This window comes from Capricornis sumatraensis, chromosome 3, assembly GCF_032405125.1.
Source record: "Capricornis sumatraensis isolate serow.1 chromosome 3, serow.2, whole genome shotgun sequence".
NCBI lineage: Eukaryota > Metazoa > Chordata > Mammalia > Artiodactyla > Bovidae > Capricornis > Capricornis sumatraensis.
The window spans coordinates 65,424,758-65,445,051 of NC_091071.1; the positions used below are offsets into that span (position 1 = coordinate 65,424,758).

At 34.9% G+C, this 20,294-nt stretch overlaps 1 protein-coding gene across 1 annotated transcript in view; it reads left to right on the plus strand.

The window, feature by feature from the left end:
• LNPK (lunapark, ER junction formation factor) overlaps positions 1-15,270 on the plus strand; it is a 93,508-nt gene extending 78,238 nt beyond the window's left edge. The window contains exons 10-13 of the mRNA XM_068967968.1: positions 397-502; positions 1,776-1,846; positions 2,624-2,794; positions 13,405-15,270. Of these exons, the coding sequence (XP_068824069.1) occupies positions 397-502; positions 1,776-1,846; positions 2,624-2,794; positions 13,405-13,637 (581 nt within the window). The 3' untranslated portion in view covers positions 13,638-15,270. The remainder of the gene's footprint in view (positions 1-396; positions 503-1,775; positions 1,847-2,623; positions 2,795-13,404) is intronic.
• Positions 15,271-20,294: the final 5,024 nt, after the last annotated feature.

A 20,294-nucleotide genomic window follows, 5' to 3' on the forward strand; every position in this document is an offset into this window, starting at 1 on the left:
AACCATTGCATAATATATTTTACATGGTATTTTAGTTGTTTTAAATGGGAGATTAAATCTGACTCTGATTACTGTGTTATGGTACAAAGTGGAAGTCTCCTAGTTTATTATTACATAAACTTTTAAGAGTCTGAGCATTTAAAAAATTAATTTGTACAGAACTCAACATAGTTTTATTCCTTAATAGATTATGTTGCTGGTTCTAATATAGCACATATATAAATACATTTTTGTACTGTAGTATTTTTAATGAAAATTTGAATACAGAGATAGTATCATTTTTGTTTTGTTAAAATCATTTAAAAAACTCTTAACAAGCATAAGTAGTTCTTGGCAACTGAATTGAAGTTTAAATGTATTTCACACATATAAATTTTGTGTATATTTATTTACTAGGTCTTCATCCTCCTGGTCCACCTTTAGCAAGACCCATTCTGCCTCGAGAACGAGGTGCTCTGGATAGAATTGTTGAATATTTAGTTGGTGACGGTCCACAGAACAGGTAATGTTTACTAGGGTGTAGCTAAATAAAAATGAAGAAAGTTTATTGGTCAGAGTGGGAGGGGGTGTGTGTGTACACACATGTGCACATGCACTAAATGTTCTCTGATTTTGTAGTTTCCTGATTTTAGAACATAATGGAGTATTTTATGGCCCTGCAAAAGAGTACATACTCAGTTATTTTTCAGTAGTAGATTATCTAGATAAAGTATTTGGATAAAATATTTTAAAATGTATTATATATAACAAAAAAATATTGTAACTGCTATAACCCTGCTATAACATTATTTTTAGAGAATTGGAATCATTTTGTTGAATCTTTTGAATTTGAAGTTTGTAAATAGTGAAAAATTGGTAGGTTATAAGAAATGGAGTTTTATAGATATGAGTACTAGATGTAATGATAGTGATAATTTTAATAACTGTGAGGATAGCTTCCTGTATTTGACACTTAGAGTTCCAAAATGCTTCTCCAGTTATTTTAATTGATCCTTATAATAACTCTAGGATTATAAGTATGATATGAGCAGAGCAATTTGTCATTGTATAGACTTTTAAATAATTCTTAGGGTATTTTAAGAATAGATATTTGACAAGGTTATTGGTTAATATTATTGTCTAAATAAAGAGACTAGAATTTAATATTAATGTGAAAAATTATATGTTCTTCAAAACAGATAGAATGTTGTTTGATAGGGCCAGGTATTTATTAAGTATTTACTCAGAGAACAGAAACGGTATATAAATAGAAAATGTGGAAGATGTTTAAGTGTAACTGGGATAGCTAAGAAATCATGATATACAGAAATTAACCTTTGGACTGGGCTAAACAAAATTAAATTCATTTCTTTACTACAAGACTTCACAGAGATTTTAATAATACTCATTTGTGAATCTCTAAGAGGCTTCATCTTTTCCACTCTTTATCTGACCACAGATTTGGGGTCTATCATCCCCAGGAATATGTGTTAGGAAACATTAAAATTTAAGTGTTCTGTTATCAAATACATTTATGCTTACTAAGAAAATTTTATATGACTGTTTCTTAGTTTATTTTTAATTTGATATATAATATTGTAAAATAATTGAAATTTTGACTGTTGTCATAAAGAGTGTTGTTTATTGTTTATGAAGTAATATCTATTATGGCACATCTAGCTACATTAAATGCTATGTAATCTAACTGTGTACTTTAGCTGTGATGGCTAAAGTAGCTTCTCCTGCTTGTTTTGTCTGCATTTGTAACTAATCTGTTTATTTTCCTTTTGCTGTAGATATGCCCTTATATGTCAGCAGTGTTTTTCTCACAATGGCATGGCTTTGAAAGAAGAATTTGAGTACATTGGTAAGAATTATTTGGCAGTTAGATTTTAAATATTTTACTCTTAAATGTTTCATTCTGTGCCAATTGCCATGTAATGCCATTTTGTTTTAGGTGTTTCTCTGTATATGTTGTTTAGGCATATTATAGAACACACAGCAAAGCAGAAAAGACGGCTCACGTTTTTTCTTCATACAATGTACAACTTCTAGGCTAGCTGTTCTTAAACTTTCACTGTGCATCAGAATTAACCTGAAGAGCTTTTAAACACTGTGATGCCCAGGTTCCACCTACAAATAATCTGCTTTAGTTGATCTGAGGTGGGGCCCAGGCATCAGCATTTTTTTTAAAGCTCTTCAGAGTATTTTCATGTGCAGCTACTATTTAAAAATATTGAACTAAATTAATCATGCTTCTCAAATATATATAACATGCAACATTTTGGGGGGCAGATGAGTAAAGTTCTGGCTTTTAAGATACCTCATGGTGACTAGAAGTGTAATTTCTATAATACATTTAGATCATTATTATTGTTTTGCTCTTAGTTAACCTGCTATGTAACTTATTATCTTTTCTGCTTTAAATTGGTATTATAATTCTAATAATAATTTAAAAATATGCTTTAAAATAAACTTTGGTTAGAACACCTGCCATAATATTATTAAAACCATGTGTAATTTCACAAGGAATAAATGGCTTTTGAAATATTCTTTGTAAAAATAACCTTGAGGGTTACTTGATTAGTCCTCAAAGTTTCTTTGGTTTATGGTTTTTTTGTGTTTTTTTTTTAATTCTCTACAGCTTTTCGTTGTGCCTACTGTTTTTTCTTGAATCCTGCTAGAAAAACCAGACCCCAGGCTCCAAGACTTCCAGAATTTAGTTTTGAAAAGAGGCAGGCATTGGAAGGCTCAAGTACAGTTGGTTCCTTGCCCTCAGGAAATGTAATTTCATCAGAGAACCAGATCAATGAAGGTATGAATATGTTAATTAAAAAGTTTTGTCTCTTGATAATGTTTGCTTTCAACAATAAAAGCATAATTGTTTTAGACAAAAATGGATCAGATTTTGCAGCATGTGTATATCAGATATTGCTCTGATATTATGGCCTCCTATGCACTTGGTTTGATGTGTTTGAGCTTTAAAATATATATTGTGTTAAGCAGGATCTAGAAATAGCTTGGTAAATATTATTTATGGAGTTTTCTTTTTAATTAACTGTTGGGAGATTTAACTAGTAATACTTTCATGGAATTGTTTTTCAATTTATGTAAATGAAGCAGATTTAAGATAATTATGAAGCCACTACTCATAAGGGTCAATTTCTTATAATAATTATAGTTAACACTGATAAATACAGGTTTGTGCCTTACCATTTCTATGACTAGAAGTTACTCAAAAACAGGAAACTCTGAAGTTGAAAAGTCAGCCTTACATTCTTTGGATGACTATATTGACAGGACTGGTGTTCCTTTGAAACAGACAATTTATCAAGGTCCACAGAATTTAATATTGTTGATGAATGCCTTTGTTGTAAAGCAAACTTATTTTAAAGAAATGGAAGTTATTAGGATTCATTGAGTTTTAGAACTTATCTTTCAGTTCTGTTTTAGGAATTCCTAAGGAAGCTTCATGAAAAAATGGAAAAGATGAAATGGAATGTCTCACTATTAATTACCAACTATTTCTTGTTATCAGTATTGGGTGAGGAACTATTTGTTAAGCAGCTCTGACTTATGAAGATTGCTAAAGTTATGACACAGTCCCTGATATTTTGGTGCTTCACCCCGTACAGGAAAAAAAAATCCATATGGGAAGTTTTGTTCACATAGTTTAAGGTAGCAGTCAGTATTCATTCTTTTAACTTCTAGAAGTTATCATTTACATGTATTTGATTTCTTTATAAACTCACTGAGTAGTGGAAAAAGTGCTTTAACAGAAAAATATACAAGGCAGTGAATTTTCACATATCTGAAGTTTGGTATGAGAATTTGACTATGTTTGTTTTTTTTAAACTTTGAAGAATGAACCTAAAATATGTGTGTTGACTTGGGCTTGGCTTTTGGCTTACTAACAAATATCAAAATGAATTTGAATACAGAGAGCCATGACAAGAGGCCTATGTACTTCAACGCTGAATCGTTGTATTTGTCTTCTCCGTGTCTGCAACATCAACTCCAAACACAATGTCAGACTTTTTTCTTTTGCTTAAGTCATGCTCTGAGCTGCATGCTGTTACATGCAAATCGTCTGCCTTGCCATTGCAGCCTCTTGGAACTGAAAATTAAAGAATTCCAACCTGAAGATGCCTAGAGGAAAAATTGGAGTCCCTGCCATGAGTAACTTTGCTTATGAAAGCTAAAGTGAATATTTGAAAGCCAATAGTTGGGACAAAAAAAGAAAAAACAGCCAACAAAATAGATATCTTGATAATGAGTCCCATGCTTTTATCTTCTGCTAAGGTCAAGATGCAAAGTTAGCAAACCACACCCAGCTATACCTTTCCTTCTCATCTAATCTAGGAGGAGCAATACCCCAGATGTTTCATTTTCTGTCAGAAACCTCCGGAATGAAGTCTAACTGGCTCAAACTCAACCCTAATAAGGTAACATTAATAGGTGAAGGCATTGAGGCAGGGTGTGATGGCTCCACAATGCTAGAAACTGAGGCAACAATTCCATTCGGTTAAGAGAGTCACTACACTAGTAACTTCATTCTTCTTTTTGGATTCATCAAAACGGCTATTATGAGCATCGTTTTACTTCTTTGGTTTGTCAGAAGACAAAATTTTTTCCAAGACTCCTGTCTCTCAACACTGTGATATATGGTTATCAATTTCAAGCTGGATTCCATTGGTAAATGGCGGGAAGTATTTCTGATGAAGAGATAAAGCTGCATTTATTTAAACACTGTGGCGTACCTTTATGATTAAATTGAACTGTGAAGTAAGGAGCATATCATCTCAATCACCTGCTCCCTCTGTTGACAGCCAATGTGATGAAGGGCTTAGATTGCTGATTTCTACACATCTGTGTAGAATAATTATACAAAACTTAGGGTCTGAAAGAAAAACTTTCCTGTTTTAATTTTTATATATTTTTAAAAGTATTGAACCAGCTTCTTGAGATTGCATTACTGAATTTACAGATGGAACCAAAAGGTAACTTTCTTTCGTCTTAATGTTTTTTTCTAAGAACAGTTCATAACCGCTTATGTGAATCTAGAATTAATACAAGAAATCCTTTTTTCAATTTATGATGCAAGACTTTAAATTTTATCTTCATTCTACTGGAATATTTTGCATTTAGGATGAGGCATAAGGCTTTTGAAATTTTTGGACCACTCTTGGAACAACACATGAAACCTTGGAAAGTTTTCATCAAAGAAGGAGTGCTAGAAGAAAGAAATTCCTCCTGTTAACTGCTCATTTGAATTCCTAAAATTCTTTCTAAAACTATGTACACAGATGTTTTGGTAATAAACTATTAGAGAAAACAAAAAATTAAGATTGTCACTTTATTCTAAGAGCATACTAAATATGGTATGTCAAAGTAATGAGCTGGTTTTTAGTTTTTTTTGGTTTCTTTTATTGTGAAATGAATAGTGCAGTAAATGAGTGTCTGCTAAGCCATGTTAAAGTCAATTTATCAGTTTTTCTTCTTTTTAAAATGTGCTTTTCAAAATAATTGATTCATAGCATTCTTTTTGTCAGATATGGTAATAATTAGAGTACAAGGTTACTACACTATTAATATTCCAGTATAGTGATTTGGAGTTAGCATGTTTAAAAAACATTAATATTGCTTTTGTTGTTCAGTTATATTTAGTTAGATCTTATGTAATTATTTTAGTAGAATATAACTTTTATTCACTGGAAGTAACTTGCTAGTAATAAAACTCATGGCGTCTACTTAGTACTATCAAAAATAGCAAGTAAAATTTATATAAGGTGAAATTTATCTTGATAATCTGATTTTTGCTTTTCCCTTTCTTTTGTTTCAGCAATATACTGTTACCATTAGGTTATGTTGAACTAGGGAAAGTTCTGTTTTTAGTTTTGCTTATTAGGTGCTTTAGGAAATTGTAGTACTTGATAATGTAGATTTTATTGAATTCTATGTATCAGATCAGAAAAATTTATGTCTTTATTTTTAGCTATGTATAGCTTACTCAAGATGTAAACTTGCCTATATTATGTTTTTTTCATGCTTGTTTTAGACATAGAGATCTTTTAGCCGTTGGTTTCCTTTTCTGAAACACCTTCACCTAGCAGTTTTACATTATTGCTTAATAATGACATTCTAATGACTCATCTGATGGATTTGTTCACAAATGGTAAATAATTACACAACATTTTTATGTTTAAAATGAGCTATTTTCTCATAGGTGGTTATCATTTATTTGAGTTTTATTCATTGAGCCAGTAAGTTGCATTTTGTGATGAAATTTGTGTCTTTGGTCCTTGAATATAAGTTGGCTGTTTTTGTTAAGGCAGAAAAATCTTAAAAAAAAACTTCAAAATTTATGAGTTAAAGACAAATTGTCCATTTTAATTTAACAATTTCCTTTGGGTAAATTTTATAGTCTGTACGTATAATAGGTACTGATATGTTAGCAAGGCAAAATTTTTTTAAAGTTATTATAAAAAGGAATAAGAAGAATCTAAATCACCAAAATATTAGGAGTTTTGGAATACATAATATAAATAGAATCATGTATTTTGCTGCAGAAATTATGTGTTTCTTTTGGACATGTATGAAATTCTTTTGTTAACTATTCTTTAATTTTATTGGAGAATTATCCTTTCAAGAGCTAGAATAAAAACCTAAAGGGACAGTGGTCTTCTTAAATGTTTTTGCATGTTTGTGGTTTATAGGTGAGGCAGTGGCAGTGTTCATTATACAGTTACATTCAGTTTTATGAGGTTGAGCTATCTAGCTGAATTGAAGCTTTACCCAAACAACCAGAAGCCAGTTGTTACAATTTGGTGGGAAAAGCTTTTCTCTCAAGAATATTGGGGTAGGAGAGTAGAAGGGGAAGGAGTCAGGTAAGGAACAAATCCCATGGATCATTTTTGTTTTATCACATTGTGATAGATTGTTTTCTTGGCATTACAGATGTCAAAGGTGATTTTAAAAATTTTCCTACAGATGGAATTAGGTTATTCGGGTAACCTTGTATTAATTTTAGTCTTAAACTGGAGCTGCACAGGGGAGAGTAGACCTGTTTAATTAGTGTGAACATGAAATATGGTTTCTCTTTTGGTATTTTATGCCCAAATATTGACATCTACTGTAATGAATTTTATACCACCAAGCTATTATATATAAACTAACAGCTTCACAGAAAAAATATACTGTTTTTATTAGAACAGGCAAATGATACTCTCCCACAGAAATAAAGTAAGTACTTTTGGAATATATTTAATAATCTTTTTATAAAGTTCAGTGGTTTAGTTATTAAACTGGTATGTAATTAAATCTCTGTTAATCTTGTGCATCTAGTTCACTTAAAGCTTGTTGGGATGACTTCTCACAAAATGACATTGACATACATATATTGAATATCTATGTTGTTTAGACTAGCTGATATCTGCATTATAGGTATCATGACACGTACCAAATTTTTGTAGCATTAACTGCTATTAATATTACTTTTCTACAGATTAACCGGGCGGAAGAAAAGTAGTCATTAATACACTTTGTATTCTCAAACCCTATTCATCATTTCACCGTTTTTTAGTCTTCTGTATATTTTCTGAAATACAATATAGTATTGATGAGCAAGTTTTGTATATAATGCTATTTTCTAATTATGAAAATAATTGACTTTCATAGAATTCACATGGTATTTCTTATAATTCACCTCTGTATACGTTAACAAAATTAAGTATTATAATTTTTCTCTTTGTATTAACTGCTTCTTTAATTTCCCAGAATTTTAAAATTTGCATTGTATTTGACTGGGGACGTGTCTGTTTAATTATATCACAAAGCTTTAATATGATAAATCATAAATTTGATACCTCTCCTGTTTAATACTAAGTTCATCTGTCAAACAGATAACAGACTATGTGGGCCCATGTTCACTGAAGCATGCTTATTGATGAGTTGAGTCCTGAGTCCTGAGTTCTGAGCTTTTTGTTTTTTCATTTCATGTAACTTTATTGGAGGGTTTACTAAATCATCAGTTCAGTTCAGTTCAGTTGCTCAGTTGTGTCCGACTCTTTGCCACCCCATGAATCGCAGCACGCCAGGCCTCCCTGTCCATCACCAACTCTCGGAGTTCACTCAGACTCACATCCATCGAGTCAGTGATGCCATCCAGCCATCTCATCCTCTGTCGTCCCCTTCTCCTCCTGCCCCCAATCCCTCCCAGCATCAGAGTCTTTTCCAATGAGTCAACTCTTTGCATGAGGTGGCCAAAGTACTGGAGTTTCAGCTTTAGCATCGGTCCTTCCAAAGAAATCCCAGGGTTGATCTCCTTCAGAATGGACTGGTTGGATCTCCTTGCAGTCCAAGGGACTCTCAAGAGTCTTCTCCAACCCCCCAGTTCAAAAGCATCAATTCTTCGGCACTCAGCCTTCTTCACAGTCCAACTCTCACATCCATACATGACCACTGGAAAAACCATAGCCTTGACTAGACGGACCTTAGTCGGCAAAGTAATGTCTCTGCTTTTGAATATACTCTCTAGGTGGGTCATAACTTTTCTTCCAAGGAGTAAGCGTCTTTTAATTTCATGGCTGCAATCACCATCTGCAGTGATTTTGGAGCCCCCCAAAATAAAGTCTGACACTGTTTCCAGTGTTTCCCCATCTATTTCCCATGAAGTGATGGGACCAGATGCCATGATCTTCATTTTCTGAATGTTGAGCTTTAGGCCAACTTTTTCACTCTCCACTTTCACTTTCATTCACTTTCTTCAAGAGGCTTTTGAGTTCCTCTTCACTTTCTGCCATAAGGGTGGTGTCATCTGCATATCTGAGGTTGTTGATATTTCTCCCAGCAATCTTGATTCCAGCTTGTGTTTCTTCCCAGTCCAGCATTTTTCATGATGTACTCTGCATATAAGTTAAATAAGCAGGGTGACAATACACAGCCTTGATGTACTCCTTTTCCTATTTGGAACCAGTCTGTCGTTCCATGTCCACTTCTAACTGTTGCTTCCTGACCTGCATACAGGTTTCTCAAGAGGCAGGTCAGGTGGTCTGGTATTCTCATCTCTTGAAGAATTTTCCACAGTTTATTGTGATCCACACAGTCAAAGGCTTTGGCATAGTCAATAAAGCAGAAATAGATGTTTTTCTGGAACTCTCTTGCTTTTTCCATGATCCAGTGAATGTTGGCAATTTGATCCCTGGTTCCTCTGCCTTTTCTAAAACCAGCTTGAACATCTGGAAGTTCACGGTTCATGTATGGCTGAAGCCTGGCTTGGAGAATTTTGAGCACTGCTTTCCTAGCATGTGAGATGCGTGCAATTGTGTGGTAGTTTGAGCATTCTTTGGCATTGCCTTTCTTTGGGATTGGAATGATAACTGACCTTTTCCAGTCCCGTGGCCACTGCTGAGTTTTCCAAATTTGCTGGCATATTGAGTGCAGCACTTTAACAGCATCATCTTTCAGGATTTGAAACAGCTCAACTGGAATTCCATCACCTCCACTAGCTTTGTTCGTAGTGATGCTTTCTAAGGCCCACTTGACTTCACATTCCAGGATGTCTGGCTCTAGATGAGTGATCACATCATCATGATTATCTGGATTGTGAAGATCTCTTTTGTACAGTTCATCTGTGTATTCTTGCCACCTCTTCTTAATATCTTCTGCTTCTGTTAGGTCCATACCATTTCTGTCCTTTATCGAGCCCATCTTTGCATGAAATGTTCCCTTGGTATCTCTAATTTTCTTAAAGAGATCTCTAGTCTTTCCCATTCTGTTCTTTTCCTCTGTTTCTTTGCATTGCTCGCTAAAGAAGTCTTTCTTATCTCTTCTTGCTATTCTTTGGAACTCTGCGTTCAGATGCTTATATCTTTCCTTTTCTCCTTTGCTTTTCACCTCTCTTCTTTTCACAGCTATTTGTAAGGCCTCCCCAGACAGCTATTTTGCTTTTTTGCATTTCTTTTCTATGGGGATGGTCTTGATCCCTGTCTCCTGTACAATGTCACGAACCTCATTCCATAGTTCCATCAGGCACTCTATCTATGAGATCTAGGCCCTTAAAGCTATTTCTCAGTTCCACTGTATAATCATAAGGGATTTGACTGAGGTCATACCTGAATGGTCTAGCGGTTTTCCCTACTTTCTTCAATTTGAATCTGAATTTGGTAGTAAGGAGTTCATGATCTGAGCCACAGTTAGCTTCTGGACTTGTTTTTGTTGACTGTATAGAGCTTCTCCATCTTTGGCTGCAAAGAATATAATCAATCTGATTTCGGTGTTGAGCATCTGGTGCTGTCCTTGTGTAGAGTCTTCTCTTGTGTTGTTGGAAGAGGGTGTTTGCTATGACCAGTGCATTTTCTTGGCAAAACTCTATTAGTCTTTGCCCTGCTTCATTCCGCATTCCACGCCAAATTTGCCTGTTACTCCAGGTGTTTCTTGACTTCTTACTTTTGCATTCCAGTCCCCTGTAATGAAAAGGACATCTTTTTTGGATGTTAGTTCTAAAAGGTCTTGTAGGTCTTCATAAAACCGTTCACTTCAGCTTCTTCAGTGTTACTGGTTGGGGCATAGACTTTGATAACTGTGATATTGAATGGTTTGCCTTGGAGACGAACAGAGATCATTCTGTCGTTTTTGAGATTGCATCCAAGTACTGCATTTTGGACTCTTTTGTTGACCATGATGGCTACTCCATTTCTTCTGAGGGATTCCTGCCCACAGTAGTAGATATAATGGTCATCTGAGTTAAATTCATCCATTCCAGTCCATTTTATTTCGCTGATTCCTAGAATGTCGATGTTCACCCTTGCCATCTCTTGTTTGACCACTTCCAATTTGCCTTAATTCCTGGACCTGACATTCCAGGTTCCTATGCAATATTGCTCTTTACAGCATCGGACCTTGCTTCTATCACCAGTCACATGCACAACTGGGTATTGTTTTTGCTTTGGCTTCATCCCTTCATTCTTTCTGGAGTTATTTCTCCACTAATCACCAGTAGTATATTAGGTACTTACTGACCTGGGGAGTTCCTCTTTCACTTATCCTATCATTTTGCCTTTTCATACTGTTCATGGGGTTCTTAAGGCAAGTATACTGAAGTGGTTTGCCATTCCCTTCTCATAACCACTTGTAAAATTCTTGGCAAGTAAGTATTGCTCTATGGCCAGAGAGTTGTAGAAGACAGTGACTCTTAAAATTCTCCCTGGATAAATTCTATAAAGGTAGAATTACAAATGGTTATTGACTTCCCTTGTGGCTCAGCTGGTAAAGAATCCACCTGCATTGCAGGAGACTTGGGTTCAATCCCTAGGTTGGGAAGATCCCCTGGAGAAGGGAAGGGCTATCCACTCCAGTATTCTGGCCTGGAAAATTCCATGGACTGTATAGTCCACAGGGTCGACCGCAAAGAGTTGGACATGACTGAGTGACTTTCATTTATTGACTCCTGAGGTTTTCCACTGAAGAGTTTGCTTGCCCTTGTATCAGAAATGGTCTGTACATGTCCATAGAGTTTCATTTCACTTTCTGCTTTTCCTTTGACCACTGGATATAACACAACTTCGTATAACATGACTTGACCTCCTGCTTTTCAACTTTGGATTTTTGTAAGATTCCAAGTGGTGCACAGTGCCATTTTATGTTCCTTTTACAATAAAAATAGCATTTTTGTGACATGTGAACATTCCTCATCTTTTCTGTGAGCATATGAAATTTTCATACAGTAAGCCTCATTAACTTGGATATCCCTAGCTATGCAATTTTTGCTTTTTGTTCTATATATAAAAAGAAAGAAAGAGATTGTAATTAATTCCATAAACTAGAGTCAAAAAATCTGTTTAAAAATAAGTTAAAAATTTATTTTCAACTCCACATAGTGTATGTGATATAATTTGTATTTATTAAAAGTGATAAAACCATGAATTTATAAAACCTCCATGTCAACATGTGTGCATATTTTCTTTAAAAAGTATTAATTTTGTTATCAAAATGCTAGCATTTATTATATGCTAAGTTGCTTTGGTTGTGTCCAACTCTTTGTGGCTCTATGGACTATAGCCCACCTGACTCCTCTGTCCATGGGATTCTCCAGCAAGAATACTGGAGTGGGTTACTGTTCTACAAGGAACAAATCTAGAACTTTATACTAGTGTAAACTGGCCTGTCCTCCAGATTTTTGAATCAATAGCATTTGTAATATAAGAGATCATCTGTGAGGGTATGAAAATCTCCGTATTTGCTTTGCTGATGTAGTTTAACCATATTTCTCCTAGCAGTAATATTAGTTGCTATTTATTACAGAAACAAAACAAAGAAACACCTCAAACTTAGGTGTTTATCTTTAATTTGGAAATTGAGTGGCCCAAAACTCTGCTCGTGTCACTTCCTTCCCTTTCCTATTCTTTAAACTTTGAAGAATTAAAGTTATTATTATTAAATTATTATTAAGAGATATGAGTTTAATGAAACTCAAAGGAGAGTTTGAAAGAAGTAAACTTTCAGGTTAGGAACCAGTGCCCTTACTTGGCCTCTGCTAATGGAGACAGAGGCAAAAGACTCTTCCCTTTGGCTCCCTAGCATTCAAGGTATGTAGCATATTCTGACCCAGAGGTTTAAATCCCAAGGACTTGTCTTGCACAGGGATGACGGAAGACTTGACTTTGGAAAATATGGATCCAGACCCCCACAGTCATGGATAATAGAGATGTAAATCAGTGTGGGAAATCACACCACATATACACACATATGCACCCTACAAAGGTACACATTTATACATCAGTCACAGTGTTGCCTGGACGCAAGAGAGACTAGTTCCTTCAGGAAACATAATCTGGGAGTTAGTGCATTTGCTGTTTTTGCTGGGCTGTTGTCTTATAATATATAATTCTGTTGGAATTTTTATATATTCAGACATTCAGCTTTCAAATCCATCTTTAGGAAAGTTCTTAAGTATTATGAAAGTTCATTTATTTTGTGAACAATGGGACTTTAGGTAAAATTATGTTTATGGGTATGTTTCCCCCAAATTGTTTTTTCCTTCATTCATACCATTTCATATATAGTATGCTATAGGGATAGGCTTCCAAAGTGTAAAGAATCTGCCTGCCAATGCAGGAGACATTGGTTTGATCCCCATGTTGGGAATATGCCCTGGAGAAGGGCATAGCAACCCACTCCAGTATTCTTGCTTGGAAGATCCCGTGAACAGAAGAGCCTGGTGATCTGCAGTGCATGGGATCACAAAAGAGTCAACATGACTTAGCGACTGAGTATGCGTGCATGAAGTACTTAAGTACATTAAAAAGATATATTTTAAGGATAATGTTAGACTATTCTTCTGTTTCTTAGTTTCATTGCACGTGCTTATCTTATTTAGTAGTTATTAACATTGGCTATTGCTAAAGTTTTTACTCTTTATCTTTTCAGAATCTTTAGAAGAACAAGATGTTCTAGATAATAGTACAGAACAGACAGATGACAAAATACCAGATACAGAGCAGACAAACCCAGTGATTGAACAAGCATCTGGCATAGGGGAACCAGAGGAGAAACAAGAAGAGACCGAGAATGAAGAAACCTCAATGAGTGAAGACAAGTCCACAGTTCCCAGAGCTGATGCTGTTAATCCTGAACTAAGTGGAGAATCTTTGACAATGTAGTAAATGCTTCCATGTGCCTTCAACTGGATATTTGTAGTCTTGCTGATGTCAGTTATTGCTTTTTAAGGTAGTGCTTTCTTTTTTTTCGCCCCCTCAAAGACATGCTTGGTATTGTTTGAATTTCAGATTGCCTAGGTATTTCAATATGTCAAAGTTATGTCTACTGGGTATTAAAATTAAAAGCAAATGGTGTCAGTAAAGTAAAATCCTTTTGAATGTACAGAAACCCACACTGCTTAGACAACGTTTAGGTATTTTTTTCTGTTCTAAAAGTAAACAAATATAACAGAAGTTTTGTTTTCTACCTGTAACCTGTAAATACATTTGGCATAGGAAGAACCTTGGTTAGGAATAAGTTCTAATAGCATTTGTTTTAAGGAATGAAACTCAATTAAGATTTTTAATACTTCATTATTAAAATGGATAGAATTTTAACTCTTGTGATATTTGCCGGGGGTAAAATATCTATTTAGGCATTTACATCAAGAGGTAAAGTTATTACAGTAACAATATAGGCATTTGTGTGAATTCTTGCAGTTGAACAGTCAAGTGCAGTGTTACTTTTGATGTCTCTTATTTTGCAGCTGGGCCAGAGGTACCTGATGTATATAATTAGCTTATGTTTACATATTAACATATAGGAAATATCTCTGCACTTGACTGTACTTGAATTTTGAACATTATTTATATTTGTAAAATAATGCTGATATTATAAATGAATTTTGTGCTCTTATGTGTATTTTGTTAAGGAAAATAAAGATGATCTGGCAGCAATTTCTTTTTGTTAAATATCTAGACTACTTCAGACAATATCTTGGTAGATGACTTAGGTACCTGAAAAGTCTTAGTAGGAAGAGCTCACAATTCAGTAAATCTATAAATTATGCTGAGAAAAAATTACGATCCTTTTATTCAAATTTGTTACCTTTCAAGTTCAGAGAATTAGTGACGTTTAGAGGTTCTAATCAGAGGTTAGATTTTTCTGATTCAGGAAAACCTTAGGCCATTTGTAGTTTTTAATTTTGAGAGACATAGTTTTGTGAGAATAGGCAGTTAATTACTAGTAGTTCATTGGATTTAATATGTGTATTAAAGACTAACTGGCAATTTTTTTGACCCAGAATAATAATTCTTGTTGTTATCTTTTCTATCTTCTTTTTATCTATTACTAAGAAAAAACTATCAGGTTATGCCAAAGGAAGGAATATACAGGAATGGTGTATATGGCAAGTATTTCTAAGTTATATATGGTTTGTTAAAAATTAAATAAAATACCATTTGTTATTTAAAAATTCACCTTTATGAATTAATATCTTATATCTGATAGGTTTTTTAAAGGAACACAAATGTGTTAATAGTCTGAGAGTTTTCAAGATTACAGGATTAGGCTTGAATTCTAGCTCTGCAGTCTTGGGCAAGTCACCTGACCTCACTGAGATCATGTTTTTTCATCTTTAGAATTGGAAGAATGTCTACTTTTTGGAGTATGAGGACAATAAAAAGTAATTTATGTAGTGGGCCTAGCTGACTGTCTGATAGTAGATATTTATACTCTTGATATCTTTGTGAAGTGTGGAAGGGCTCTGAATTCTCCTTCTTGCAGATAAGGAAATGAAAAAAAATATGAAATATAATTTGGCTGATCAGAATCAAGCCAAAGTTTTCTGATAGGTTTTCTTTATCATATACATGTATATAAATGCATAGATTAAGGCAATAGGAACCTGAAACTGTGGAATATAATAATACTATAGAATATAGTCTTTTTTTCTTTTTTGATGAAGCCCAACACTTGAGTAACACTTTGCTGAGTCTTCTTGTTATAAAACATTCAAATTCTGAAAAATGAGTAATCTCAGAGAAATATAATTTAGTGATAGAATTAAGTAGATATCAGAAGTATCTATGGAAGAAGGTTAAAATAGGTAAATTAATATAATGGGTAACATGCTGTAATCATGTAGTGCCTATTAAAATAAAAAAGTTTCTTCTGATATTATAATAAACAATTAATGGTTGAAGAATGGTATAATGTCCTATTTCTGATTATTAAGACTAGTATAAATGAGGAAAAGCAAACTAATCAGTGCTGTGAGCTAGAGTAACCTTCACTTCCCTGCTTACTAATGCTCAACAGGTCATCATCTAAACTTCTCACTATGCCCTTAGCATAATCTACAAACATGTCTGGCTTTTCTCTCCATCTCTCTTTTACCATTATGCTGTAGTCTTAGGGTGTCTTTTCAATTCTCTAACTGAGCTAAACCCTTTCCCACCTTAGGTCTCAGTTTAAATGTTCTTTCCTCAAGAGAGATGCCCTCCCAAGGTCCATATCTAAAGCTGGTCTCTGCCTTTTACTTGATCCTGTCACTTTTTCTGTTATTATAATCTGTGAGTATTTTATCTGTTTATTAGTTTACTGTATTTCTTCAAGACTTAAGAGTCTTTGTGTGCAAGGTTCTGTCTTATTTACCTTTGTATCTCCAGAGCCTGGTACAGTTTGACACATTTATTATTTATTATGTGAATGAATAACTTTGTTGCTAAATTCAGCAAAAACTCAGTTCTTACCTTATTCCATTGATACTCTTGGGTGCTCCCTTTAGTTTGAAACACTTTTTTCTCATTTGGCTTTTGCGTTCTCACACTATTGTTCTCTTATTCCTCTGCCCCTTTTCTCTCAGTGTCCTTTGCAGGTTTCTCTTCCTCTGCCCATCATTTACATGTTGATGTTTCACCTTTCTACCTTGTCAGCATTTCTTCACTCTGTGTATTCTCTCTTTAAAGGCTCTCATCAACCCGCATGGACTTAATTACCATCTGTCTCTCTCATTCTCACATCTTCAGCCTTGATCTCTTTCCTTCACTTGTAGAGTGATAGATACACCTGCCTGCTGTAATGAATGTCTCTCCCAATCAATTTATTAAAAAGTGAACACTATTTTCTCCTTTAAGACCTTCAAAAAGTTTCTATGTTTCAGTTTAATTTCTGTGTTTCTCATCTTATCAAATAGTGCTACTATGCAAGCTAGAAACTAGAGTTTGTGCACTCATTTCTTTCCCCTTTTTCCTGTACCTTAACTGTCAATTTTTGTTTCCTAAGCATCTTTCAGTTATATTCTCATTTCTCCATCCCATTAATGTTACATTAATGATAGTAAACATTTGCATTCTTACTATGTACCAAGCAACATGCTAACTGTTGTGTGAGTATTATTTGTTCTTTGGCAACAACCCTATAAGGATTTTTTTCCTCTGGGTTATAAATAGGAAAACATGTTATAGAGAGTAAGCCACTGGATAAGTGGAAAAATCTGAGATTTGAATGCAGGCAAATGACTTCAGGTGGCTCCGACCATAAAGAATCTGTCTGCAATGCAGGAAACCCAGGTTCAATCCTTGGGTCAGGAAAATTCCCTGGAGAAGAGAATGGCTACCCACTCCAGTATTCTTGTCTGGAGAATTCCATGGATGGAGCAGCCTTGTGGGCTACAGTCCATGGGGTTGCAAAGAGTCAGACACAACTGAGCAACTAACACATACACACACATACGACTTTAGAAGTCTTACTTATTACTGTTGTACTGCCTTCTAATTCAGGCCTCCTTCATCTCAAAACTGTTTCTTAACAGGTTTCCTTGTTTCCAGTCTTGTCCATGGCTATCTATTCTGTCTACTTCAGCCTGAAAGAGTTTTCATAACTGGAAAACAAATGGTGTCGTACCATTGCTTAAACCCTCACTGTTAGGATGAGGTCCAAAGTTACCCATACAGCTTACAAAGCCTATGTAACTTTGCTCCTAGTTTCTTCTGGCATTTCTCACTGCAACTGCTGCCACTGTTCCTCTGCCCCTGTACGTGCACACATTTAGTACAGCTATACAGTTTTCTCTGTTTGCAAATGCAGTGTTTTTTCCTAATCCCCTGGTCTCCTGGTGCTCTTCCTCTGCCTGGGATATCTTCCCACTTGGACAGACAGGAGGACACTCAGTTGTTGGATTCAAGTGAAATAGTTCCAGTCAGAATCCAAGTTTAGAAATCTTGCTAATTATTAAGCTTTGCTCTTTATTCTTGTACTTGGTCTTTCTCAGTACCAGGCAAGAATACAGGAGTGGGTGGCCATTCCCTTCTCTGGGGGATCTTCCAAAACCAGGGATCAAATCTGGGTCTCCAGCATCGCAGGCATATCCTTTACTGTCTGCGCCACTGGGGAAGCCCAATGCATTGGACACACAGTCACTATTGTTTGCTGAACATAACTGAATCTGAAGAGCTATCATTTCATGTAGTGAGGGAGAGGTTCTAATTATATAATGATTTTCATTAAACATTGTATGCTAGGTGCTGGAAATACTAAATGTCTTACATGAAGTCATGGGGAGAGTTAGCGCCTAAGCAAGTCAGAACTCGAATCTCAGCTCTTAATGTAGGATGCTTTATATTAAACCACTGTTTTTATACTGCCAATCATTATTGGTGTTAGAGTTTATGTATTTAAAATATGTAACATGTTTATTTCTATTTCCAGCTGACAGTAACTACTTAACTATCTTAAAACTTCTTATTTTTTCCTTTATATTACCTTATAGTATTACTCTACAATAATGCCAGTTGGATTGTGCTCAAATCAGTTAGTGGAAGAGTCAAAGAATGAGGATAATTTGTGGAATTATAGCAATTTTGAGACAATTATGGATACAGATCTGCTTTAGAAAATTGAAAGAAAATAATGTGGTCTCATTATCTAGTATAACATCAACTCATTGTAAGAATTATAGAAGAGATTTACATATAGTTTATGAACTCTTAGAGCTATTAAAATAATACAAGTATTTACATGAAGACAGACCAAGATAGAGATGATTGTAAATTGATGATCTGCCAAATCTTACCGTTTGTAATTTGACTTGTTTTAGAATTATTAAAGACCTAAATATATTGACTCTACCAAATTAGTATATTGTCACCCTGGTTATTTAACTTATATGCAGAGTATGTCGTGAAATGCTGGGCTAGATGAAGCACAGGCTGGAGTCAAGATTGCCAGGAGAAATACCAGTAACCTCAGATTTGCAGATGACACCACCCTCATGGCAGAAAACAAAGAGGAACTAAAGAGCCTCTTGATGAAATTGAAAGAGGAGAGTGAAAAAGCTGGCTTCAAACTCAACATTTTCAAAATAAAGATCATGGCATCTGATCCTGTCACTTCACGGCAAATAGAGGGGAAAAAATGGAAACTGACAGACTTCATTTTCTTGGGCTCCCAAATCCCTGCAGATGGTGACTGCAGCCATGAAATTAAAAGACGTTTGCTCCTTGGAAGAAAAGCTATGGCCAACCTATATAGCATATGAAAAAGCAGAGACATTACTTTGGGAACAAAGGTCCATCTGGTCAAAGCTCTGGTTTTTCCAGTAGTCATGTATGGATGGGAGAGTTGGACTATAAAGAAGGAAGGCTGAGTGCCAGAGAGTTGATATTTTTTGAACTGTGGTGGCGAGAACTCTTGAGAGTCCGTTGGGACTGCAAGGAGATCAAACCAGTAAATTCTAAAGGAAATCATTCCTGAATATTCATTGGAAGGACTGATGGTGAAGCTGAAACTCCAATACTTTGGCCACCTGATGCAAAGAGCCACCTCATTGGAAAAGATCCGGATGCTGAGAAAGATTGAAGGCAGGAAGAGAAGGCGATGACAGAGGATGAGATGATTGCATGGCATCACCGACTCGATGGACATGAGTTTGAGCAAGCTCTGGGAGATAATGAAAGACAGGGAAGCCTGGTGTGCTGCAGTCCATGGGTTTGCAGAAAGTTGGACACAACAGAGTGACTGAACACCACCACCAAATTAGTAAAGCAATAAAGCAAGAGTTTTTGTTGTTAACTGCAAACAATAAACTAGTGTCTTAGTTTTAAATAGTTCATTGCTAGAGCTTCAGTTTCTGTCTCAGTGAAACCCAGTTGAGATAATCACACAGTAACACGGTCAGAGATAAAGAACAGCTGCTAGAAAAAAGACAGGAACCCTAGTCAGTCCTCCTCATGGTCACTTGGTCAATTGACTTTATTATGCACACACAGAAAAACAGAAGCAAATGAGATTGGTTAACAAGTGTGCTGATGACCTTCTTTAAAGTGATTTATATCCACAGATTCAGGCTCTTGAGTTTAGACTGATAAATATAGAAAAGTACATTTATTAGAATATAACCATAAGAATACAAATTAAGTGAGGAATTAAAAATTATTAGTGAGTACAGAATTTGTATCAATCCATAATTGTATCAGCCTAATTTCTTTCCTCCTTGGAAACTAATCTACATTTTCTATTTTAATACTATTTAAAAATGCCTTTAAAAATTATTTATTAAATAGTATGTGTCCCCCCAGTTACCTTTATCAGTTAACCTTTGTATGAAACTTAGATTGCATTCAATTTCCTATTCTTTTTCCTCCAAAGCTCCTATTATATGTAGTTTAGTTTATACTACTCACAGGTTTTAGGAAAAGAAAATACTATCCACTTTCATAGCTCTATATTGATGTTTTTTAAAACCTAGATTTTCTGTTTTATGCATTTTTCTCTTTTTTAAAAAAATATTTATGCCTTCCTTTTTTTTTTTTTTTGGCAGCAAAATTCATAGAATCTGG